The 27,720-nt window shown below is 37.6% G+C and overlaps 1 protein-coding gene across 2 annotated transcripts in view; it reads right to left on the bottom strand.

Moving 5' to 3' along the window:
- crlf1a (cytokine receptor-like factor 1a) overlaps nt 1-17,767 on the bottom strand; it is a 20,163-nt gene extending 2,396 nt beyond the window's left edge. For both annotated transcript variants that reach the window (XM_054797688.1, XM_054797687.1), the window contains exons 1-7: nt 17,540-17,767; nt 13,174-13,446; nt 10,584-10,713; nt 9,319-9,488; nt 1,860-2,017; nt 1,034-1,108; nt 801-894 (exon numbers count right to left, since the gene is read on the bottom strand). In XM_054797688.1, the coding sequence (XP_054653663.1) occupies nt 801-894; nt 1,034-1,108; nt 1,860-2,017; nt 9,319-9,488; nt 10,584-10,713; nt 13,174-13,446; nt 17,540-17,612 (973 nt within the window). In that variant the 5' untranslated portion in view covers nt 17,613-17,767. The remainder of the gene's footprint in view (nt 1-800; nt 895-1,033; nt 1,109-1,859; nt 2,018-9,318; nt 9,489-10,583; nt 10,714-13,173; nt 13,447-17,539) is intronic.
- Nucleotides 17,768-27,720: the final 9,953 nt, after the last annotated feature.

Genomic DNA, 27,720 nt, shown 5'->3' with positions numbered 1-27,720 from the left:
CTATCTACGTATATGTCTTGATTTAAGTAAGAGTTTAAGAGTTGTCTGTGATACGGGGTTGATTTGGATTTAGATGAATTTGGCAGTATTGATACAGTATATATACCTGTATACTTCTACATACATATATATAGTATAGATATGTAGATATGTAGGTATGGATATAATATATGTATATAATAATGATCATTTTATGCTTTGCCAATCATTTTTACATATTTTTTTCCTGCTTATTAACAATATTAGTGAACATTTACGAATTAGAATGACATTATTCCAGTATTATTTTTTGTGATTATTTGATTTTACTTCATCGTTGGATTGAAGCTAATTGAATTTAATAGCAATTTATTTTCTTTATTTATCTTCTTTCTTTATTTTCTGTGAATTGAAAAAAAACAAACAAAACATAAATAAATCATATAAATAAAATCATATATAATATAATATATAATAATAATAATAATATAAATAAATATAATAATAGTAGTTTTTTGTCATTTTTTTGTCTTTTTAACCTGTATATATGTATACAAAAATAATTATTAACTATATATTAATATATTAACTGTGCTGATTTGTCTTAAAATTGCCAGTCATTTGCTGGTAATTTTTGTAGTGTGTATTTATTTATTTATTTTATTTGAGAGCAATTTATTTTCTCAAAAGTGTCATTTTTATTTCATTCATAGACCGGCAAGTCTTTTGCATTTATTTCTTTATTTAAATATATATTTTGTTGTCGCTGACGGTTCTTTGTTTTATTTCCATTTGCCAGCCATTTTTGTGTGCACGCTCACCGCTGTGAGGCGTGGACGCAGCGGTGGGATGGCTCCACTCGCTCCAGATTCCAGCTTTGCGAGACCCGTAGATGCCCACCGGGTTACACCGCACCTGGAAGGGGACAAAAATCAGCGTCATGGAACACACCGAGTACAGTAATAGTAACAACGCAAATAATAATAACGATAACAATGCTAAAAATCGATGATTCCAGTACCACTACTGTTAATAATAAGATAATAACACCTACCTGCACAAAGTACACAGTTCCAGGTCTGAGTCCTGCCAGTCTGCAAGATGTCTGATTGCCGACATCATCCATCACCTGCAGGTCAGCAGAGAGTAAACAGGATTCATAATAAGACAAATAAAAAACCCAAACTTTAAGGCTTCAATCAGGCGTGGACCACAAGTATGTTTGCATGTCTGGTGGCTCCTGATCAGTGCGTTTATGGAAACATTCCTGCTATTTATCAGTGCGGAGAAGAGCGCGCACATGGGGACAAATCAGTGGCATGTGCCAGGCGTTTAAACCGCGGGTAAATAAACAGAAGATGAATAGACAATGTAGTGGAGCATCCTTGAACATGTAACAATAATTGTGGCAGGAAGGAGCCCGGCGGCCATATTGAAGACATTAAGAGCTGCATCTGTGCAGACTTGCTTGAATTACGTCCATGTAACGCCGCTTTCGGTTGGACGCTGTATTTTTCATTCAGTCAATAAAATAGAATACCGGCAAGAGGCCACCAGATGGTGCTGTGGTGAAAAAACATGAAAAATGGATGAATTTTGTAAATACATTCAGTGGTGCTTTTAGGGCGCTGTCTTAGTATGAGCTGATGTGACTTCCTGTTCCTGCCGACTTTCCTTGTCCTTTCTCTGCTGTTTTGGGGCAGCAGGGAAACAGGAAATAATTTGAGCAATTCCGCTGATACTTTATTTGTATTTATTTACTTATTTATAATATTAATAATAAGCATGATAATAATTTCATTGTCAACTGTCTTTCATTTCTGGTTTTCTTTCTTTGTAATTTTTGGTTGATGGTCATTTTCCGCGTAATCGTGCTTCACCTTCCAGTCTTGGCTGTCCTCCAGTCTGTAGCGGATCTGGTACTTGGCCTGGAACAGAAAGTCTTTGAGCGCAGGCGGGGCCTCCCAGCGAACGCTCAGCTGGTCCTCCAACTGCCCGACACGACTCACTGTCACACCCGATGGAGGGTCCGTGGTCACTGCAGGAAGGCAAGACGACAACCAGGTCAGAGGAGTCAACATAAAGAAAGATCTCCAGGTAATTTCATTCAAAAAATTGTACAAAAACGGTATATAGACTGTATATATATATATATATATATATATTCTCGAAGCAAATTAGCACTTGAGCTTGAGCTGTCCTCTTCATCACGCACTAGTCCAGCCTTTTGAAACCCTTGGCGGCCCGAGCAGTCGGGCAGAAGCTGTAGCAATTCCACACTTGATCAAACTTACTTAGCATTTGTCAGATCAAAACACAATCGCTGCATAAGACTTCAAAACGAGACATTGGTGTCCACTTCACACGTCTACTTTACTACTTCCTGAAGCAGCACTCTAACCTAAGTGTTTTTCTTTTAGCCATAAATTAGCCGCATCACTTTATAATACGGTAATCACGATTTTCATTCAGAATTTTCAGTTTTCAATTTTGACATGTGCAAAATTATACATAATTTCTTACTCTGAAAAGGACTTCTCTTCCTCATAAACATGATACAGCCTCTTAGCCACCCCAAGCTAGGCCGTACGTTCAGGGGAAAGGGCTTCACTACACATCTTAAAACAGGGCTCTGCCAACTACCTGTCAGTCAGTTGCAGAAGTGGGAGCTGTAAGTTTGATCATTTTGTTTTTCTTCAGCATGACATTGCTGTTATAAAGGACTATAATGAAGTTATCATTTTAGCTAACATAGCTATGCTAGCGTTGATCATGTTTGTGTCGTCCTGTCCCACTCACACACAAAGTTATGTTGTTCTATGTCAGGGGTGTCCAGACTGCGGCCCGGGGGCCATTTGCAACCTGCAGCTGTTTTTTGATTGATCCGCTGCACATTCTAAAAATATAATTTAACAACAAAACTTAAAAAAAAACAAAAAAACAACAAAACAGGAAAAAGCAGCAGTAATTTTACAAGAATAAAGTCAAAATATCAAGAGAAAAAGTTGTAATCTAACAACAAAAAGTCATAATTGTATTATAATTATGTTGTCATATTATGAAAAAAACATAGTTTTAATATCTTAAAGTTAAAATATAAAAAAAAGACTTTAAAAAGTTTTAATGTTATGAGAAACAAACAAAACAACGAATAAAGTTTTGGAAATGTTATGAGAATAAAGTCAAAATATTGTGGGAACAAAATCATAATTATGAAAAAAAAAATTGATTTACAACAAGAAATTTTTTTTAAACATCAGGAAAAGGTAAAAAAAAAAAAGGAGTATTTTAATGAGAAAAAATCTACAAATTTACAAGAATAAACAATAACTATTATGAGGAAAAATAATGTCATTTTAGTAGCATAGAGTTGAAATATTAAAGAAAAAATATGTTATTTAAAATAACATTATTATTTATTTTAAAATAATGTTATTAGAAATATTTTTTTTTAAAACAGTAGAAAAAGGTTAAAAAAAGGAGTATTTTACTGAGAAAAAATCTACAAATTTACAAGAATAAACTACAAATATTATGAGGAAAAATAATGTCATTTTAGTAGCATAGAGTTGAAATATTAAAGAAAAAATATGTTTGTTTGTTTTTTTTTAAGTTGTACTATTACGAGAAACAGACAAAATGAAATAAAGTTGTAATTTCTGGAAAATTAGTTTGGGGAAAAGAGATCTGATTGTGGGAATAAAGTCAACAAATTATGGGTATAACGTCATAATATTATGAAAAGAAATTTTATGAAGATTATAAAAAAACAACAGCAAAAAAAATAGCAAAGGCCTAAGTGGATACTAGTGGTAGGCTTATTCACCTACACTATATGACAAAGCTGAGCTGCAGTTTTCTCTTGAAAGACGTACAGTATAAGTTCTGAGCATGAAGTGGCCCTTGCATCCTTTCATTATGTGGCCCTCGCTGGAAAAGGACCTGCTGCATGTGACATATGGCATCTATTACGTGAGACAAGAGTCACAGTCTAAAGTAAGAAGTGGATTAAGTGCTAATACTGTTGTGGAAAATTGGTGAAAAACACTATAATATGGCAGGTTTCATGCTTTCATTGTAAAACGTCTGTCAGTTGTGGCTTCTTGCCGCATCTGAATGCAAAATGCGATTTACAAAAGAGGTAAACCGACTCCTCGAGAAATCGAGCGTTGCTAATGAAGTGTAGCGGCTTAGGTTTGGAAGCATCAGCATCTATTTGGACGTTCCCTTTTGGTCGGTGCCAAAGAAAATAAAGCTCTGCCGGTTGCTGCCCTGGACACTCAAAACAAACGACGTTCTGACAGACAATCAAATAGGTCGGCTGCCGCCACACACAAAAGCTCCTCGCCTGGCTACTACAAGGACGTCGGTTGAAATTCCATGTGGAAATTCGAGCCGCTGTTTAGCTGAGCGCACCTTGAGAGAAGTCATTATGAAAGAATGTGTGTTACGGTAATGAACTTCCCTTTATTTCTTCCCTTTACAAGAAGCTGCTGATCTTTCTGTCGTCGGCCAGATGGTCCAGATCAAGCCAGAGCAGTCCTAGCTTCGGGGGCTGCCTCGTTTACGTTAGCGGCTGGAGAAATCAAGTCCATTTCCGACTGGTGGGCTTGATGTCTTTATTCGGAAAACCCAAGCCTCGCCGAGGTTTGCGGCTTTCCGACGTCTCAGCGGTGGCTTTTTTTTTTTTTCATTTCGCCATCAGCGACCTTTTTTTGACAAGCCAAGCGTTATTTTCACTTCCCTCGCCCCTTTGTTTGGGGTTTGCTTTTGTCAGCCCCAACCGCTAAGAAAACACGACGACCTCCAGGGGGCCGATGGGAAAGCGTCCGCAAAGGGAAAGACTTGACATAAAGTATTTGTGTGGGATTGGCTGGGATTTAAGAAGAGGAACGTCAAACAAACCTTGGAAGATTGAACACATCGACTTACTATAATACGGGAGATATTAAACCATAAGCGTCAACGTATGTCTTCTGTCGACATGATCTCCCGAGGATTTAGTAGCAAGGAGCACAAAAAGGCCAAGAATCATATTAAGTTAGAACTGCTCTACATGCGAGAAACAGGAGTGCTGGATTATCATACCTGGCAACCCTCCCGTTTTCCCCAGGAAACTCCCGTAGTTTGCCTTTCTTTCCCGTCAAATTTGCAAAAGAGTTACATTTCCCGTGAAATCTAAAAATTAGATATAATTTCTCCCCAGATATTTTCCAGAAAATCTCCCTTATTTTCATGTGCAAATGTGGCAGGTATGCATTATTGATACACTCAACAACAAATGATTATATTACATTACCATAGATGCTCAAATTTACTGCCTAAGCCTTAAAAGCCCTAAGCAACTTTTTTAAAACTTTTGCCCATCATCACAATCCTTACGTGAAACATGAACACCTTTTCTTTTCTCCTTTTCGGTGCGCTCTAACGAGAGAAAACGAGTTAGCATGAGCCAGGTAACAATGCACGTCACGGGAGGTACCTATTGTGACGTTAAAGCCCTAATAAAAAAACGCCAATGGTGTTCCATTTACATAACTGACTTGTATAACCAAACTACAGCGATATTCTTATTATCTTATTGTAGCCGCTAACACGACGCCTCGCTAGTCTCAGTAGCGTTAGCTCCTGTGGGCTACGTGAAATCAACGAGCCTAGGAAAGAAGTTTTGCTGATGTTTTAAATCACCAAGATACTGTAAGTATTTCATGTTATCATCAATGTACCTGTTAACAGCATGTATATAAAACCATGAAACCGAGGTAGAGGTTTTTTTAGAGGGCTTGATAGTGGAAATACCTGTAGGTACCTCCCAGGACGTGCAATGTTAGCTGCCTCATGCTAACTCGGTTTCCTCTCGTGTGAAACATGAACACATATTCAAGGATTGCGGATGATGGGCAAAATTCCAAACAAAAGTGCCGTTTTCCTTTCAAGAGCTTAAGGGTGCTAAGTGGAAGACGGCCCCAACTGGAGAGTCATTTTCTAAAAAAACTCAAATAATGATTCGAAGTGCATGAAAAATGGAAAAGGAGCAAACTGCTTTGCCATATTTTTTTAATATTATCTTCAATTTTATAAAAAGACTTTTATAAAAAGCGGTCAGCAAAGCTTTATTAGTACCAACATTGTGAATGTTTTATTTTAGTGTATTTTATTTTTACCAGCAACATTTTAAAGCGCATTCAGAGATAGATAAAGATGCTGGATGCTGACCATTCATAACACTTCAAATGTCGCGACTGCCGTCGCGTGTAGTTCATGAAAAAAACTACATCGGGAAGTCGCCCACAGCCACAGCTGCTAATGCCAATGTTTTTTTGACCTAATTAGAGACCCCCTGGTGGTTATTTGCCTTGGTAGACCACACACTCGCCGACTATAGGCTCTGGTTAATTAGATAGTTGCATTAATTGGAACAATTTGGTTAAAAATATATTTAATCGCAATTTACTAAGAAAATATTCTCCTCCAGAGGATGTCTGACAGGATACACTGTAGTTATCTACAACAGTATTCCTCGTACAAGCAGGGATAGCGCGGAGGAAGAACAACATTCCTCTTTTTAATCCTCTCTAATTCTCCATGGTTCTGGGAAGAAGAAGCCTGTCAGCGCTGATGGGACGTGAGCGGCGTTGCCTTTTAAAGCGTTGTTCTGGAGACTCCTGGCTAGCTTAGCTTAGTGGCATTAGCAGTGAATGAACCTGCATGGGTCAAGCTAGGGGGCCATCCCTTCATTGCCTCAAACTCTTCTTTTTGTGTAGCTGGAATGTTCCAGACTGAACTAATCCGCCCTGCCAGCCAACTGCAGACCCCCGAGGCTCATCGGCGTCGGACTTGAAGCGGACCCACCGAGAGACCACCATATATAGAGTTTCAGAGGCACATCAGGCGTCCGTCAAACCTTAATCCCTTTTCCATTGGCTAATGTATGCTCACACACCTGTTTACACCCCACCCCACCCCAGGGCAGGGCGGGGCGGGGCTTGCTAAGAGTATGGCAAGCGGTGTAGGCAGCGTGTAGGCGACTTTCTAAGACTTTTGTTTTGTTTCCGTCGGGTTGCCCCCGGACGCTTTTCTCATGGAGCGGGTCGTTAAAATCACGTAAAAAGCAGCACCTGCGTCACGCCGTGAGTCACGCACGTCCACGGGCGCTACTGAAGGCGGGAGCACCTTCAGATAGACGCATTCCACCGTGGCAAAGGGGGGAGTCCTCGTTGTCCTCGTTGTCCTCCCAGGCCTGACCCGACTTGCGCTGGAGTTTTCCCCCACAGATGACGCAACACGCTGGGATTGAGCCAGTCTTTTTATCTCCGACAACACGCTCACTCTCACTGTACACGATTTGCTTTCTTTCCTTTTTAGGCTTATTTTTCCTGAAAACGTGGGTTGGCTTCGGTTTACCTCGGAGGTCTACAGGGTATTATGTATTAAAATGAAAGAAAATGATGTGAAGTATTCATTAAAATCCTGGAGAAACGCACAGACGCAATGTTATTATTAAATGGCTGAATCAGACACGAACCGCAGCGCAGTGACCGGAAATCAGGGGTGTCCAAAGTGAGGCCTGCGGCTGTTTTGTTATTGGCCCGCAGCACATTCTAAAAAAAACTTTTTTACAAGAATCAAGTCAAAATATTGAGAGAAAAAACTTGTAATCTAACGAGAAAATCACAAAATTACGAGAATAACTTTGGAATATTGTGAGAAAAATACTTCAGTAGCATAAAGTTGAAATATTAAGGAAAAAATATGTTGTTTTTTTTAAGTCAGAATATTATGGGAAGCAAAATCATGAATAAAATTGTAATTTATGGAAAATTAGGTTGCGGACAAAGTTACATTGTTAGGAGAATAAAGTCAAAATATTATGGAAATGAACTCATAATTACAAGAAGTAAATTTACAAGAAGAAAGTTGAAATCGTTGGAAAAAAAAACCCCAGCAGAAATGGGGAAAAAACAAGTGTAATCTAACAAGAATGAAGTCAAAATATTAAGAAAAAAGTTATATTCTAATGAGAAAAAAGTCGCAAATTTACAACAACAAACTCGTGATATAATGAGGAAAAATAATGTCATTTTGTAGCATAGAACTTAAATATTAAAGAAAGAACAGTCGTAATATTATGAGAAACAAACATAGCAACCAATAAAGTTGGCATTTTTGGAAAACGAGGTTGCGGACAAAGTTACAATGTTACGAGAATAAAGTCAAAATGTTATGGAAATAAATTCATAATTACAAAAAGAAAGATGAAATAGTTGGAAAAAAAAATAAAAAAACAGCAGAAATGGGGAAAAAAAACAAGTGTAATCTTACAAGAATAAAGTCAAAATATTAAGAAAAAAGTAATATTCTAATGAGAAAAAACTCGCAAATTTACGACAACAAACTCGTAATAGTATGAGGAAAAATAATGTCATTTTGTAGCATAGAATTGAAATATTAAAGAAAAAATACAAGTCGTAATATTATGAGAAACAAACATAGCAACCAATAAAGTTGGCATTTTTGGAAAACGAGGTTGCGGACAAAGTTACAATGTTACGAGAATAAAGTCAAAATGTTATGCAAATAAACTCATAATTACAAGAAAAAAGTTGAAATAGCAGAAATGAGGAAAAAACAAGCGTAATCTTATGAGAATAAAATCAAAATATTAAGGAAAAAAGTAATAATCTAAGATTTAAAAAGTCGCCATTTTACGACAACAAACTTGCAATATTATTAGGAAAAATAATGTCATTTTTGTAGCACAGCGTTGAAATATTAAAGAAAAAACACCTTTCAACATTTTTAAAAAGTTATAATGTTATGAAAAACAAACAACACAAAATAAAGTTGTAATTTTTGTAAAATTAGGTTGGGGAAAAAGTTCGATTATTATTAGCAGCAAGTATCAAGTTTGCACTAATAATACACTTTTTCACCAATATCACAAAGCTGAGCTACACTTAAAAAAAAAAAAATACAGTATATAACTTCTTAGTTTCAAAGTGGTCCTTACAAGCTTTCATTTTTCCGTATTTGAAAATAAAAAGAGAAACAACAGCAAAAAAAAAATGGTGAAGTGCGAAGTTGATACTAAGAAAGGCTTTTTCACGTCACCACCTGAGCAGAGATGCAGTTTTTCTTCAAATAAAACTTCTGAGCACATCTCCTGTACGTGTGTTGCTTTACAACCTTGCATCCTTTCATTTTTCACCATGTGAACCTCGCCGGAAAAAGTTTGGACGCCCCCGACTTAGGAGTTTGAAGCCATTGTCCTCCACCGCAGCCCGAGGCTTGCCCGACACCGGGATCAAAGCGGGGTCAGAGGTCGCTAGTCGTACTCACCCACGTCTAGAATATCCAGCGTGATGACGTCCGAGGTGACCTGGCCCAGCTGATTGGTGGCCTCCACCCAGATCTCGTAGGGGGTGAAGAGGTGCAGGTCTCGAGTGATGCTGCACGAGTACGGCTGAGCGTGAGTGTAATCCTCGCACTCTTTCTCCTTGCCGTACCACCTGTAGAGACGCACAACACATGAACATGTAAGCGGTGTTTGGCTTTTATTACGTCCTTATTTCCATTACACGTGACCGCAATAAGGAGCTCAGCTGGCACGCCTCAGGGCACCCTAGCAAGCAATGGCTAAATGGCTCCTTTTCATTGCTGACAGCTCGCAAATAAGGTTTACGTGCCATCTGAAAGTCATTTTATGAAAGTCCCTCGTTTATACAGGTGATCGTCCACCTTTCTTTTTGTATTTTGCTGCATTTTAAAAGGTTTCATTTAATAAATTGTCATTTCATTCAAGCACTTTTTGAAATAAACAGACTTTACCAACAATAGTTAAGAAGATAACACATCACGTGGCAGCGGAGAAAATAGGAAACCTAATTCTAAATAACAATAATAATCATTCATTATATTTAATTTCATTCAATTTCATTTCAATCGAGCACTTTTTAAAACACCTCAGCAGACTTTACCGTGATAAAAATAAATATAGAAATATTACACACCAGGAAAATAGACAATCTAAGAATAATAATATTTTTAAACCATGTTACATATTAAATAGGATTATGTCATAATATTGAATAATAATTTAATAATAAAACAAACGATTTGACAAAGAATGATTAAAAAAAAGAAGATAACATTTCACATATTTTTTTCACATATTTTAAAAAGACCCAAAATCTACTACTGGCTGAGGGAATACAAAATCTAATAACAATAAAAGATACATAAATAAATAAACGTCTGCTAAAATCTATTTTTTTTTTACTCAGCATCTTTTTTCAAAAGTCTTTTTTACATTCACCAATACAACACCGTTATACAGTATAAATGACAAAAATCAGGTACATTTTGTTCTCCAAATAAAAGTTCCGATCTATTTTTCATTGTACTCCCCATAGCGGTCATGTTATATGACATTGCAAACTACTTCAGCTACTACTTTATTCCAACCAGCAATACTCCACACTTCCTTTCACACAATCAATTGACTATTTCACCCATTCTTTACTTTAATCAGGTAAAAAATGTAGGCGATACTGTTTCAACCAGCGTATATACAGTATACTATATAGACTATACGTGTTTCTTACCTGAGTTTGTACTTGAGCAAGTACTGTGTGCTAATACTGGTCTCTCCCTTTCCTCCAGGAGCCCAGCTGCACGTCAGGTCTTTGGTGTTCCGAGACCAGCAGGTCAAATTGACTGGCTTCTCCGGCGGCACTAGAGGAGACATGGGAAGAGAGCAGAAAGCGGGAACAGATAAGAAGAGGATTCCAAATGGTCTGTGTTATTACTTTGGCTCGCACACCAGTGATGTGCCAAAGAAAAAGAAAATGGTGGGGTTTTTTTTTTTCCTTTATTTGGTAAGCAGGCTTTAGTGCGCAATCAGATTTCACATCCCTGCCAACATCACCCAGAACATAAGGTTCTGAACACTGGAGGCACACACAGATTAGGATCCACGCTGCCTGTACTTGTACGTTTGTGCAATCTAGTCTTTCTATCTTCGTGCAGCACCACTCGTAACATCCCGACTTTACTGCCACGTCTCTGCAGGGACATTTTCCCAACAGCTGAGGGTTTCACCATGTATGCTCTACATGTCTGCACATGTCTTTTAACTGCGTGAAAGGTGGCCTGCTAATGATGGTTACGCCGTACTGACCCGAAAATAAGATGTGCCTGAATATAAGACGACAGCTGTCATTGTGGTGCGTGTACGTATGTGCTGTATGTATTTCAGCTGGATAAGACGCGGGAAAGCAGCAAAAGACTGGAAGAAGTTGTGTTAAGAATTTTCATTTTATTTTATTTTCATTCAGGCTTTTTTCTGTATTTATTATTCATTTATCAATGGCTAAAAAGCAATATGAATTATTACACACCAAGAAAATGGAAAAACTATTAATAAATCTAATAGCTATTCTCATTAAGGCTTTTTAAAAACATTTTATTTATGTATTATTTATTTATAGTTTTTTCATTAAAGCTTTTTAAAAACATTTTATTTATGTATTATTTAGTTATAGTTTTTTCATTAAAGCTTTTTAAAAACATTTTATTTATGTATTATTTATTTATCATTTTTTCATTAAGGCTTTTTAAAAACATTTTATTTATGTATTATTTATTTATCATTTTTTCATTAAGGCTTTTTAAAAACATTTTATTTATGTATTATTTATTTATAGTTTTTTCATTAAAAACATTTTATTCATGTATTATTTATTTATAGTTTTTTCATTAATGCTTTTTAAAAATATTTTATTTATGTATTATTTAATTATAGTTTTTTCATTAAAAACATTTTATTTATGTATTGTTTATTTATCATTTATTCGTCATTATATTTTAAAACACCCAAGCAGACTTTACAATGATTCGAAAAATATGAATAACTACACACTAACAAAATTAAAAAATCAATTCCTAAATCTAAAAGGTATTTTCATTAAGCCTTTTTAAAAAAAATGTGTTTATTATTTATTTATCTTTTATTCATCATTACATTTTAAAATAACCAAGCAGACTCGGTTTAAAAAAATTTAATTATTACACGCCAAGAATATAGAAAATCGAATAATAAATTGAATAGCTATTTTCATTCAGGCTTTTTTTTAATTTACTCATCTTTTATTTATCATTGATTCAATGCAATGCAATGGTTTCAAAAAAGTAATTATTACACACCAAGAAAATGTAAAATCTAAGCATCTAGTAGCTATTTTCATTAAGGCTTTTTAAAAACATTTTATTTGTCATTTATTTATCATTCATTTATTCATCATTGCATTTTAAAACACCCCTGCGGGCTTTACTGTGGTTAAAAAATATTAATTATTACACACCAAGAAAATAGAAAATGCAATAATTAATGTTGAATTGAACTTTTTTTTTTTTTATGTTTATTTATCCAAAATTAGACATACCGGTACTCTATGGTACTCTTAAAGGTCTCCTCTTATACAAAATTCAGATTTTTAAACACAAATGTCGACAGGTATGCTAAACGATGGACAGTATGTCTTAAGCGGGCATGTTTTTTTAAGCGTGTTCCACTGTATGGGACCTTTAAAGTGTCCTGCACCACACCGCACCTTCCACCAAACCATCTTCCTGTTGCCATCAACTGATTTGGATCAAAAAAAAAAGCCCTCGAATTGAAACGATAGGACAATTCTGGTGTCAAACTAACACCATTGTGCACAATGGCGGTCAAAGAGCCAACTGAGGAGGCACATTTTTGAGTGGAGGAGGAATTTAAGGCTTGGTTTCTCGTATTGAGGCTGCAATTGACAAGAGCGCTGTAAAAAGTGTTTACGGGCCGGCTCGCATGTACGTATGACGACTGCAGGGCCATATAAGAAGAAATGTGTGTGAAGTGTCAGACTGATGCCCTGTGAGTGATAGTGCGAGTAATGGACCACACAGGCGCTCAAAGCGTCACATGAGCGACACACACACACACACACACACTCTCACGGAGGCCTTCACTTCGGAGGCAGGAGCACTAAAAGTTAAATTATGGCAACGAGTGTGCAGGGACACTTGCAAAAAAAAATCTGCCCACTGCTTCCTCCCTTTTTATTCCCACTTCCTTTCCACTCCTCTCCTCAACTTTATTAGCCTCTAATTCCAGGATGGGACCACATGTGTTGGAGGATTTCAAGACACACTTACTTCCAACGTAGATGCACGAGCCAGCCAGGATGTGACCCTTGTGGTTGTGGCACACCAGGTTGTCGCCGGACGTCTGCCTGGAGGCGTTGAGGCCGCTCAGCGTCACGCTCAGGTTGGTGGAGCTCAGCACTCGGTACGTGGAGACGGGCAGCTGCTGGCCGTTCAGCGTCCAGTACAGCGAGCTGGCATGGATGCCGAGGTCGGGGTGCACCCAGCAGGTGGCCGTCAGGTTGGAGCCCATGCGGAGGACGGGGTCCTGGGGGTAGATGACTGCTACCTCGGGGGGAGGGAAGGTGGGGGGTGATGAGAAATATTGTAGATCATGGGTTCTCAAATGGTCTCAGCCTGGGACGAGGCCGCGAAAGGTGAACCGCGATGGAACGAGGGAACGCTGTATCTCCAAATTTTGTGAGCTTGTTCTTTTTATTTAAAAAAAACAAAAAAAAAACAAGGAAACAATATTTTTTAAAATTGAAATAAAAAAGTCACAGTGGCAAATGGGGTGTCACAAGATCTCGTGCCACAAGATCCCGCGAGATTAAAACGTGATGAGATTTCTCATTCAGAAAAAAAAACTGTCTCATGGGCACTGGGCCTGGGACGATGATAAATTGATGAATTAATCACACAATAAAGGAAAAGGTACTCGATAATCTTGCTGGCCTTAATTAATATATTGCCATGTTTGCATTGTTTTCCTCGGGTTTTCCTCGTCTATCGCCTCACTGCCGTGTTTGTTCCACAGAACAGTGGCATGAACGGAGTGAGCCCTTTTTGTCAGTCATACAGTTTGATTGTCTCTGTGCACAGAGTGCAGAACCGTGTAACGTAGTAGAAATTACATTGGTAAATTACAATATATTGGCATATGTTTTTCATATTTTTTCATTGTACTTAAAGGTAATGCTGAAATTTCGTCTTGTCTCGTTCTCGTACACCCCATCTCGTGTCTCGTGACACCCCCAGTGATAAATAATTGCATTATTCGTCTGTTTCCAATGAAAACCGTGTCCAGTCATCCCTCATTATAAAGGTCTCAATAGCAAATCATTGAATTATATTCATCACTATTTCATGAAAAAAATGTATCTCCATATTTTGTGACTTTTCTTTTTTAATTAAAATAAATGTTTTATTTATTAAAAAAGGTCTCAATAGCAAATCATTAAATTATATTCATCATTATAGGTTTATTGAAAAACACCTATCCCCAAATTTTGTGAGTTTTCATTTTTAATTAAAGTGAAAACAAATGTTTTATTTATTAAAAAAGGTCTCAATGGCAAATAATTGAATTATATTCCTCACTGTAGATTTCATGAAAAACATGTATCTCCAGATTTTGTGAGTTTTCTTTCATTTAAATGAAAAAAAAATGTTTAAAAAAGGTTCTCAATAGCAAAATTCCAAATGTAATTTTGAGAAACGTGCTTTGTACTGGAACACACGTTTGTGCTCCTATTTGTTTTGGAGACATTGCGTGACATTTTCCCAAAGGCCAACAGGACACATAAAAGTTGAAAATGTGCTGAGAATCTGAGCGACACTAAAAACTAATAGCGTCTTTATGATCGGGAACAATAAAAAGTTCCACCTCAAACTGTTAACCGCAACACATATAAAGGTCACAGTCATTCATCACAACAGCAGTAATGACCAATTAGTGTCTTGTAATAAACAACAGGAAGTGTCTGACTGCGGCTATTGTCTTCTCTTCCTTCATCGCGGCCTTTAAAGCAGGAATGACTAACAGGAGAGTGCTGCTCTCCACCATAAAAAAACGAATCCACCTACTTAAGCAAGGAAAAGCACATAACTTTGATTTATTTAAGTTATACTGCGCGCGCCGCCGAACATTCTCTGAGACCCGAGCTAATGATGTCACTGTTTTGATGCGGTTCGTAAAAAGAAAACCTCTCTCTCTCTCTGTCTGTCTTTTCCCCGCATGTGTTAAAGGAATTATGGCCTGCACACTTGTTGAAAGTCAGCCTCCCGGGAGCTGCTGCAGGTATTCCAGGCATATATACTTCAGCAAGGGCAGCTCGTCAATAAGGAGGCCCATCAAGTGGACGCAGAAGTGGCATTAGGGTTTTCACCGGGTCCACGTCGAGTCCAGCACTTACGTAAGACCACTTGGAGGCCAGAAAAAGTACATTGTTGCACTTTTAGGGATACCCTCAACGGTACTTTATACTTTACTACCCTTGACGCTTGCCTGTTTTAGACCTTTTTGTCTTGGGAGAAGGTACGGTTACAATGGATGCGCAAACTCCCCGAAACACTTCCTAGTCTGAATTCAACTCAAATTTGAGCGAAAAATATTGAACATCGCTCGCTCGCTCTATTGCAGTTTTTCAAAAAGTAATTAATTAATTAATGATCACTGTTTTGTGGTGAATACAGTCTATTGTTAGTCAAAACATACACATATATAAGCAAATTGTACATATTCTTGGCCCAAACTAAGCATTTTCAGTCCCAAAAACGGCTAAATGAATGAAAATACAAAAATAAGGCATGTACTGTAATGTGTGACATTGTGGGCGGGGCCTGGGAAGTGACGTGTGACGTCAGCCAGCTACTGTAGAGTTGCTGAGTGTTAGCATGGCTAGCAGTGTGGAGAGTGCCAGTGACTGGCGTGAGTGGTGGCTGTTCACTGCACCATTGTAGTAGTATTCTACTACACTGGCCACTAGATGTCAGGAACGTTACATTGATGAAACAATAGCCACCAAGTATCCTGTCAGTGCTGTGAGTCTATGTAATGTCTTATTTATGTCTAAGATGTCTTATTTTTTATTATTATGTCAACTATACTGGGTAATACAAGTGTAAAAGTGACCATAGGGGTGTTATTTCATGTCGAGAGGGCTCTAATAATGCTAAAAAAACATATTTAGAAGGTCTTAAACAGGTTTTCTATGCCTTAACTGCAAAAGTATTCCATTTATAATTAAGGAATCCTACTTTGCGGAAATCCACTTATCGCAGTTGGGTCTGGAACCAATTAAATGACTGTATCTCCAAATATTCTTCTTTTACTTTTTATTCCAAAAAGGAAAGAAAACGTTTTTGTTTTTGCTTGTATTTAGTGTATATTGTATGTAAACATGTTTTTCTCATACACCATGAACTTCTTCTTACACTTTTATGACAGCTAAGAAAGTGAAAATGTCACTCAAAACATTTCCGCAGAAGCTGGAGCCTATCCCCGCTGCCAAAAGGTGGGCCACACCCTGCGCAGGACGCCAGTCCATTACGGGTAAAGTGGATTTTGTTGGGAATCAATTCGACGCCAACTACATGAACCTCTGCTATGTGAACCACTACACCACCAAGGGCCTAATATTATGTTAGTACATGATATGTATTGTAAGTTTGGCCCCTTGAGTCTCAAGAGTCTGTGAAAGCGCAATGACAGTAGTCGTCAAAGACAGACTACTTCAAAACAAATGTCCCAAAGGACCAAAAAAACTACAAGCTTGTCCCCATGCTGTGTGCATAATTCTTACCACCCCAGTGACGAGCGACTGGAGACCTCAAGGGTAAATAATGTCCCCAAATTGGACTAATTACTGGACTTCAAGGTAGCTCTAGAACCAAAATGGTACAAGTAAGTCCCCTAGCTGTATGAATAACACGTCCGAAAGTAGAACCTTTGTGGATTGCCACCCCGATGACCAGCCTGCATGCCCCCAGGTTGGCGTATGGAAAACAATTTGCTGTCAAAACCAGAGAGTACATGAATGTCCCTCAGCAGAAAGGACCCCCAAAAAGTACAGGTATGTCCCCACACTGGGTACATTCAGTCATACCTTTAACTATTTGCCCCCAGAAATGTACTTTTTCTCCATGAGTTTTGACTGAAATGAATGTTTCTCATAGGACAAATGATTGGACTTCATAGTAGCCGAAGAGCCAAAAAGGTACAGGTATAGCCATGTGCGTGCCCCAGGGTGGGTGGATGGGAAAACAGGGAGTCCTTTACTGTCCCTCAACACAAATGACCCTCTCTTAATGGACTCCAAGTAGATAAAGAACCCAACGAAGTACAGGTATTTCCCCACGCTGGCTCCCTTTGAGGGTACCACCCCAGTCTCAAGCTAAATGATGTCTCCTGTTGGACTCATCATTGGACTCCAAGGCAGCTCCAGAGCCAAAAGTAAAGAGTCCAACGGGAGAACCTTTGGGGGTACCACCCCAATGAGCAGCCCCTAAAGGTACTATGATGTCATTTCTTACTTTGGTGCTCGTATTTTAAGACCGTGATTAGTTTCAAACCCATTGTTGACAACTAAGTACCACGCAGAGTTCGGAGACATTTCAAGAGCAAAAAGACACGCATCTCCGTGCATGTGCAACTTACGTGTGGGCAAGGACAGCACGGCAGCAGAGTGCAGCACCAGGAGAAGCCAGCACATATCTATGACCACTTTCATGTCTTTATCCTTTTTCTCTCTCTCCTGTGTCCTTGCTTCGCCTTCACTCGATCCCGCTGCTGTCCTTTTGCGCAAAAAAACGCACAAGTGCGCACGAGATCAAAGTGTCTTAAAAGTCTTTTAAACGGGCGGGGGGGTGGGTGGGCTGAATCAACGTTAGGAGACGTCCTGCTCCCTCGTCTGTCCTCTTCTTCTTGTTGCTTCTTCCTGCAGCTTAAATCATACACAAGTTCATACTTTTAAGCCCCGCCTCCTCCTCTCTCTCCTCCTCCTCCCCTGTCTCTTTGCACTCATGTCCCCTCTTTCCTCCGTCCTTCCCGTCCTTTCCTCGATGCCTCTTTCTCCAAATAACCCACCCTCCTCTCAGTGATGACTTCAGACTTCCACTGAAAATGCTGCGTGACTTTCCAGGATGTGGCATAACACGCGCAAGTCATAACGTTAGGCACACCTGCGCAATCTAATCTAAAAGCAACATGACTACATGGCAGGGTCAAAAAGCCTACACATTCTCAGTAATAGGGAAAAGGATGCCCGTGAAACAAGTGTAAAGGTCAGAAATTTAATGTGATTAAATCAGGTTAAAATTGTCGCTATCCAGTGAAAAACATTTCTCTTCAAATTGGCATAATTGTTCTGTAAATTTCCATACTAAAGCAAAAGGGGGAAAAATGTTGACCAATTCCAAGAAATTTGATATACTACAGCACGTGCATGAAATTAAACCAGGCTATAATTTTTGCTGTCAAATGAAAAGCATGTATCTTTAACATTTTTTTATGATACAAAAGCTAAAGTATGCTAAATGTAAAACAAAATGTTGGCCATTTTCCAAGAAATTTGACAAAACTTGAATAAAATTAAATCAAACCAGGCTGTGGCTATTGTGGCTATCCAATGAAAAACATGTACTGTATCTCCAAATTGTCATATATGTGTGTTTTTCTCATTTCTATACAAAAGTCTAAGAGAAAAAACACAAAAAAATGTTGACCAATTACAAGACATTTGATATCATACATGGACCAGATGAAACCAGGCAGTTATTGTGGCTATCAATCAAAAACATGTACAGTATCTCCTAATTGTTATATAAATGTGTTTCTCTCATTTCTCCACAAAAGCCAAAGGGAAAAAAATCACAAAAAAGGCTGACCAATTGCAAGAAAATTGATATAATACATGAATTAAGTGTAATCAGCCTGTAATTGTGGCTCTCCAATGAAAAACATAAATCTCCAAATTAATTTTTCTCATTTTTATATGAAGGCAAAGGGGGGAAAAATGCATCACATAATACATGAATTAAATGAAACCAGACTATAATTGCTAATGTCCAATGAAAAACACGGATTTCCAAATTGTTATATAAATGTGTTTTCTCATTTCTATACAAAAGCCAAAGGGCAAAAACACAATAAAGGTTGGCCAATTCCAAGAAAGTTGATGTAATACATGAATTCAATGAAACCATGATGTAATTGTGGCTATCCAATCAAAAACATGCATCTTCAAATTGTTACTGTTATAAATTCTCATTTCTACACAAAGGTCAAAGGGGAAAACACCAAAAATGTTGACCAATTCCAAGAAAGTTGATGAAATTGTGATGTAATCCAATCACAAACACATATCTCCAAATTGTTATTGTTAAATATTGTTTTGTACGAAAGCTAAAGTATGCTATCCAAGAGATTTAATACAATATAGTAATTAAATGAAATGAAACCAGGCTATAATTGTTGCAGTCCAATGAAAACCATGTATCTCCAAATTGTTACCTAAATGTTTTTTTCTATACCAAGCCAAAATGGGAAAACAATGCAAAAAATGTTGACCAATTCTAAGAAATTTGATCAAATACATGAATTAAATAAAAGCAGACTATAATTGTTGCTATCCAATGAAAACATGTCTCCAAATTGTTATATAAATGTGTTTATCTAATTTATGTACAACCAAAGGAAAAAAAACACACAAAAAAGGTTGACCAATTCCAAGAAATGTAATATAATACGTGAATTAAATGAATCCAGGCTGTATGTATCTCCAAACTGTTATATAAATGTGTTTGTCATTTCTATACAAAAGCCAAAGGGATAAAACACCAAAAATGTTGACCAATTCCAACAAATTGAATATATACACAAATTAAATGAAACTAGGCTGTGATCGTTGCGGTCCAATGAAAAACACGTATCTCCAAATTGTTATTGTTTTTTTTGTTTTTTTTTTGTTTGTAGAAAAGCTAAAGTACGCTAAATGTAAAACAGAAAATGTTGGCCAATTTCCAAGAAATTGAATATCATGCATACAATTCAACTGAATTGTTTTCGGTTGAATTCAATCATGCTATCCTGATGACTGGCCTGCAACACACTGTAGAAATGACATTGACAAATGACAACACAAAAAGCAGCAAAAATTGGAAAAACACAGCAAAAATGCACAACAGAGAGAAAAAAAGATGGAATGTTGATACTAATTAATAATAATAATAATACAATGCACTGTTTTTAGATGTACATTAATTTAGCCTTTTCAAAGAATGCTATACTGTATTACATGTTGCTATCTGATGACAACCATGTATGTCCAAATTATTGTTTTTTTTCATCAAATCGTTTTTTCATTTTTACACGGGTTAAAAAAAAGACATATAAAAACTAAAAAATGCTGAGCAATTGTTACAAATTGATTACAATTCAATTATATATCAAGTATATAATTGTTGCTCTTAACTCTTTCAATACCAAAGATGTATTTATACGTTTTTATAAACCCGAACACCCAATCCTAAAGTATTTATACATCTTTTAGGTTTTTTTAACTGATGGTGCAACTCTCCTATTCGCCTACCTGTCAGAGCACCTTTAAGCCATAAAAACGGCCACAAGGTGGCAGAAGTGCATTTGAGAAGAGCTCGGCAGGGATCATTTCAATGGAAGAATCACACAAGACAGGGGGGAGGAAGTGAGAGAGCGTGGAGGAGTGTGGCGTGCAGAAGGTTACGCATTGTAGGCAAATTTTAACGCATACGCACGTGCACACGTGTGCACACATGTGCAGTTCCAAATGTGAAAATTGTAAATAGTTCATGGTGTTATATTTGGGTTTTTTGATGTAAAACAATCCCTTTTTTGTGTTGTTTATGCTGGTACAGTTGTTTAGATATCTGTAGGAGCCATTTGTGCCGCTTTTGGGTTTAGTTCACATGGTTTGTTTTAGAGTAATTGTGGAGTGCTATAATTGGTTGACCACTGGTGGCGGTATGGAGGTGTTGCATATACAGGTGCGGAAGTGCGTGGAATTACAGTGATGGGAGGTCACACGGTTTCATGCACCGCTTTCACATCCTCCATTTATCCAACCAGCCATAACATTTGCCCTCTTGGACACACAATTCATAGTTTTTCATTCGTATACAATAAACACAATATTAATTCCAACGTGATCATCTGTCTGGACATTGCATTATTGGAGCGCATTATCACCTGGACGAGACGTAGCTGTCGCTACAATAGTTCAGCTGAATATTTGTGTGAAAGTGAAAGTTAGCTGTTTCTCTCCCTTCTCAAGTTGGGAACTGATACTTTCCTGAAACTGCTGATTACTGAAGAACGGAAAAAGGTAGTAACAAAGGTTTTTTTCTGATGAAAGACAGGAGGAGGTTCCATGTTTACAATGCCATAGAAAACAATATTCCGTGTGCCTTGAAAGATCAGTCAAAATCGTACTGAAGGGGTTGTCTTTTGAAAAAGGTCTGGGATTGAACGAGTTAATTAAAAAGCATGTATCATAATGGAGATTAGAGAAAAAAAGAGCACATTTGGATGTTGTATCACGTCAGTGTAGTGAAGTAGTGTTCAGTTTCTGATCATGAATACCAGTCAGTCACATTGTGGCATTCATTCGATTTCCTAGTAATTCCGCGCTGCAGAGCGAGGTCACATACTTAGATAAATACATTGTACTGCCGAGAAAATCCTCCAAAGAACAAAAACAAGGGAAAGATTCCCATATAGTGGTGCCGCCTCTTTCGGGCACATGGCTATGTTGGTTTTTGGGAATCCTGCTGAGGATTCGTGTGGGAGTGGGGGTGGTCAGTGCAGAGGCAGCAAGGACGGGGAATTCAGAGGAAAAAAAATCCACATTTTGGCCTTTCACTGAATGGGCACGGTGACTAACATCCGACTGAACAAACACAAGTTAACACTCGGTCGTCTTGTCAGTGAGTCACAAGGCGTGCGGACACGAGTGAACGCACAAGTGCCGGCATGTGCGATGGACCTTTGGCCGACCCACAATGTCACCCTTTCACTCTTTACTTAGAAAAGGAGCTCTTGTTCCCGCATCATTTCCCACTCGGGCGTCCTTGTCACCATCCAGGAAGTGTCCAAGGAATGTTATGACACAGCCGGAACACCGTGTCATTTAAATACCTGTTGCCTCGTCGTCATGTACGGTGTGTGATGCAACGCAGTGCATTCCTGCCTCGTCACCGTTCGTCATTCGCGCTCCTGTGGATTTCTTTTTTCTGCTTTAAATTGTAATTCATACATTTTTAAATAGTAATTTAATTATCAAGTGGTTTGCAGGGGAAAAAGAGTGCTACAGCTATGAATCCAGCAGAGGGTGCTGTCTCAAGTCAACATTTTCCTGCAGGAAGATATTTAACAAGACGAGGGACAATGCCGTATGCCTGTAATGTTTCTCAATTTGTAAAACTGAATTAAAAATGTATTTCATTCAGCATATGGTAAAGTTTAGAAGTATCAAACATGGGCATTTTTAGGGGATTTTCCGATTTTATTCTCGCAACATTGCAACCTTTTTCATCATAATATTAAGACTTTGTTCTCTGTAACATTACCCCTTTCTTCTTTTGACTTTACAACTTCTTTCTTGTGATATTGCGACACTTGTTGTAGTCATACTAACTTTATTCTCGTAATGTAATGACCTTTTTCTCTCGTAATATTACGACTTTGTTCATTGTCATATAAAGACTTTACTCTTATCAGATTACAACTTTTTCTTCTAATGTTAGAACGTCGTTTAAAGAAATATCTTATTTGCATAATTCTTAAAATAAGTTTAAAAAAAAGTCACAATATTACGAGACACATTGTTTCGCTTTCTTGTCATTTGACTTTTTCCTGTAATATTACAACGGAATTCTTGACAAATGTGGCTTTATTGTCGTAACATTACAACTTTGTTCCATTGTGCAGTAATATGAAGACTGTGCTTGTAATGTTACGACTTCATCCTCTTAACTCCGCGGCTTTTTCTTGCTGTGACTTTTTCCTAATTTTATGACGTTTTTCAACTTTATCTCAAAAATCCAGCTTCTTTTTCAATATCTGGTTTTCTGGTAACGTTGTCTTGGAACAGAGAGAAAGGCTGTATGGTAATGAAAATAAAATAGTAATCAATAAACCGTTTGATTCTCATCACCGTACCGCCTTTTTTCCCAAATATTACAACTTTTAAACAGAAAATCGGACTTGATTCTGTAACATTGCAAATTTTAAACAAACTATTACAACTCACTTCTAAAAAAACACTTTTTTTCTTGGAATTTTATAACTTTTGTTGCAATGGTACAACTTTATCCTAAAAATATATTATAACATAACAACATTTTATCATTACTTTGTAACTATTCTCTTTACTTTATGACTTTTTTCTCACAATAAGGCAACTTTATCACAAAAATAAAACTTTCTTCCTCACAATATTATGATGGTTTTCTTGCAATGTTGTTTTTTTCTCATAATAATATGAAATAGAATAAAATGGTAATAAATGAAGCATTATTAGCATACCGCTTTTTTTCTCCAGATATTACAACTTTTATACAAAAAATATGACGTAATTCTGTAACATACAACATTTTTTAGTATGACGACTTCTCAAAAATACGTTTTTAGTCAAATGATATTAAATTGTAGTTGTTTGGAAAAAATAGTAGGACTGAATTCGTGCAACATCATTTCACTTTCTCCTGTAATATCACAACATAATTCTCAAAAAAATAAACAAAATAAATTCTATATTCTCTATTTTTTCCCATAATATTGCAATTTGGGAGTCAATCTTATTTAATTAAATGCATCATGTATTGCCATAACATTGACAAATACTGTACTTAATTGAATGATGAAACCCTTTGCCAATAAGTGCTGTGCCTTATTGATCATGCACAGAGTAGATGAGCACATGCGGTGCACAAGTCTACACGTGTCAATGTCCACCACGTGTCTGACAACATGTATAGAGCGTTCTCGCTCAGCATATGTAATTAATACATCAGCTGCCAGCTTAACAAGTATAAAAAGAAGTTAACCATCATAGGAAGATGTAAAATGGACGTCTCTTGTAGTGTGGCGGGTCCCATAGCTGACTTTTGTGCCAATATTCCATGAAAACAAAGCATTTTAATGGCTTGTTGTTTATGAAGGTTGTCTTTGTTCCATCAAAAGGCTTGGATAGGAAGGCAGGAGAATCATGAAGAAAGGGACATTAAGGAGGGCTTTAGGGACCCACAAGGGGGGGTTGGTAATCAAGGCGAATGGTTTGGCTTCCTGTCAAATAGCCACAGGCCCCCCTCCCAGCTTGGACTGATTGGAAGGGAAGCGTTTGTTTGCAGAGGAGGTCAAGCGCATCAGCGTCTTGTTACGGCAAAGTAAGGATGGTACGGCCCAAGGAAGGATGACGGGATATCGTGTGCTTGTGCACGACTGCTTGTTTGTGTGTGTTTCTGAATGAAGAGGAGGAGGACAGAGTGATTTAAGGAGGACCCCCTCCTCACATACTTTCTAAAGCCAGGGTAGCAATGCTGGCATTCGCCGCAATAATGCATGACAGATGTACATCAACATGTTCTCTCTTTCTCCTCCCATCTGGAGCCACTGTGTTGTCAGCCATTGGCATCATGCAGTGCGGAGGACAGGATAGCGGCCTCCTTGTGGTGGTAGGAGGGTACAGTTGGCACCCTGCTACAGTGGATGCTTTGTAGAGCCCGAGTACTAAATGATAGCGTCGCAATGGCCCTATTGAAGCCGCAATGCTTATGATTATTCTCCGTGTTTCCTGGCATTGTTGAGGGCCTTAACTTACATAAGAATACACCAAAGTTGGAAAAACGCATCAAGCCTGGTGAAAAATGTGATATTTCAGCAGTCCCGAACACAAACCCCCCAAAAAGTAGGAAAAAGTGTCAAGAACCCGTGTTTGAAAACAAACAGGAAGTTGCCCAATTTGGTTTGGACCAGCCATTTTGGTGAAAGCCACGGGTTATACTTTGACAAACTCCTCCTAGGGACTTTGACGGAATGATCCCAAATTAAGATCACAGGTACAATACAGATGGGTACTAGACAGATGGGTACTATACAGATGGGTACTAGACAGATGGGTACTCGACAGATGGGTACTAGACAGATGGGTACTAGACAGATGGGTACTAGACAGATGGGTACTAGACAGATGGGCGATGATAAATTGTGAAGGTTTTTAGGCTGTCTCATAAGATGTGGGAAAAGACTTCTGACTCACTAAGCAACACAAAATCCGAATAACGGTTCCACAAGGTCAGCCTTCTCTGGTGATGTATGATGAAATGATTCATTCATTCATTCATTCATTAAAGTGCCACCTAGTCGCTATGAGTTGTGATTGCAGTTTTACTGTTTTTCATAGTTTAGCAGTTATTTGTTGTTTTTTTATGTTGTCCATGTTGCATTTATGTTTGTGTGGGAATTTTACGTTTTTCTCATAATATTACAACTTTTTGTTGAAATGTTATGTCTTTCGGGCCGCACAGTGGCCGAGTGGTGAGCATGTTGGCCACACAGTCACGAGATCCAGAAGATCTGGGTTCAAATCTCTGCTTGGCCATCTCTGTGTGGAGTTTGCATGTTCTCCCTGTGCGTGCGTTTGTTTTCTCCGGGTACTCTGGTTTCCTCCCGCAGTCCAAAAACATGCATGTTAGGTTCATTGGAGACTCTAAATTGTCCATAAGTATGAATGTGAATGTGAATGGTTGTTTGTCTTTATGTGCAAGACATTTCTTATTCTTCAAGACGTTTCCCCTCACGTTTTCCCGGCTTTATTCTTGGAACTACTAACTTTACTAACTTTTTTTCTTGTAACTTTACCACTTTACCACTTTTTTGTATTGAATAATTCTTCTTTATTGTGATAAATATGCATCATTTTGAAATTTTTTTTTGTATTACCACATGGATGTCCAAAGGGAGGCTTAGGGGCCATTTGCGGCACGCAGGTGTTTTTTAAATGGCCCTCGGAACTTTCTAAAAATATAATAACAACAAAACACAACAGCAAAAATGGAAGTAAGAGCGAGGAGAAGATGGAAGAATAAAGTTATAATCAGGAAAAACGTGGTAAAAGTAATAATTAATAACAACTAAGTCCAAATATTCTGAAAAAAATTTGATTTTAGAAACCTAAAGTTGCAATATTAAAGAAAAAAAGAAAAAAAATGTAAAAAGTCACAATAACATGAAAACAAAACAAAAAGTAAAGATGCAACTTTTGGAAAATTAGGCTGGGGAAAAAGTTATACTACGAGGTTGAAATTTAAATATTTAGTGATAAAGTCTTAATAATACGAGAAAAAAAAGAGTCACAAGAATATAGTTGAATGTAGTTCTGTCATTTTTAAATGCAAAAAAGTGTAAGAAAGGAAAAAACTTCATAATAATAATATACTTTGTCACCTATAACACAAAAGCTTTCGATAGAGGCTGTTTTTTGTTTAAATATAGGGTATATACAAAATGTGAAATATCAAAGTTTTTCATAATGCAGCCCTCGCTGGATAAACTTTGGACACCCCTCTAATACTATGATTCTTTTATTGTAGTACTATAACTTTTTTATTTCAAGGAACACAATATCATCTGAAAAGAAAAGAAATGTTTAAACCATACCGACTTTCCCTCTACAATATTATCACTTTATTCGTACGTTTTTGTGCATGTGTGTGTGTATACAGTATACAGTATACAGTATATCTACAACCTTCCTCATCATAAATTCACATCACATCACAAATTTAGGTCAGAACATTCTGACTTTATTCTTGTAACTTTGCCTTCTTGTTTTTGCTGACTAAGATTAGGAAAACGTTCACAAAATCACAAAAGTTTTATGTAGGAAGGAACCTTTAAGATTTGCTACTGATCAAGATAAAGGTTGAATAGCAAAATGCATGCATATGCAGAAGCTGTCCGTTAACCTGATCAGACTGTTGTCCTCTTCGTCTCTGAAATGAAACTGAGTGCGACGCTTGTGCATAAACTGTAGTGGCACGATTTGAACACTAGGGGGCAGCACATCCCCATAGTAACTGTTTCAATGACACGACTCACAGTATATTATTTATTATTTTTAAAAGGCACAAAAGAGTCACAGCAAACTCTGAAATATTGTACTGCACTTTCCTTTATGTCATATTCTTGTATTATGTCTTCCTGTGCATGCATTCCATCACCAGTTGAATCCCTGGATGTGAGTGACAGTCACAGTTAGACAGCAGCTGATTTAACCATTAAGCACAATCACGTGCTCGAAAATAATATAATAACATTGGCTATGACAGCAAATAAGTTCAAATAAGTTTTTTTGCTCCCTTGTCCTTCACCTTGACAGGGTGTGGCGTGTGCCGTGCGAGGACAATAAAATCACAACAGTAACAAAATTGTCACAGTGTGTGACGTGCTGGCGGAAAATATGCACCCGTGCACACGCCCATGTGCCGCTGCCAGGAGGCTCACACAGATAAAGCAGATAACTCATCTTCCTCGTTTAATGATTTGGGTACACCTCAAATGCCGCATAATGTAGGCCATGTTTAATGATAAAGGGGGTCGCTGTTGTTTTGATTTACTGTGGGTGTGCTGCTTTATTCTAAACACGTGTGTGTATTTGGTATTTATCGCTGGTCTTTTTACACTTGTATGACAGTTAAGGATGTTTAAATGTTAATCTATTAAGTTAATAATAGTTTGACACCGGAACTGATTATATCTATACTGGTTAACTTCTTTTTACACTTCAAAAAATCTGCCAGAAT

This window comes from Dunckerocampus dactyliophorus, chromosome 13, assembly GCF_027744805.1.
Source record: "Dunckerocampus dactyliophorus isolate RoL2022-P2 chromosome 13, RoL_Ddac_1.1, whole genome shotgun sequence".
Lineage (NCBI taxonomy): Eukaryota > Metazoa > Chordata > Actinopteri > Syngnathiformes > Syngnathidae > Dunckerocampus > Dunckerocampus dactyliophorus.
The sequence above is the reverse complement of the archived record's forward strand: the minus strand, read 5'-3'. Positions and strand labels throughout refer to the sequence as shown.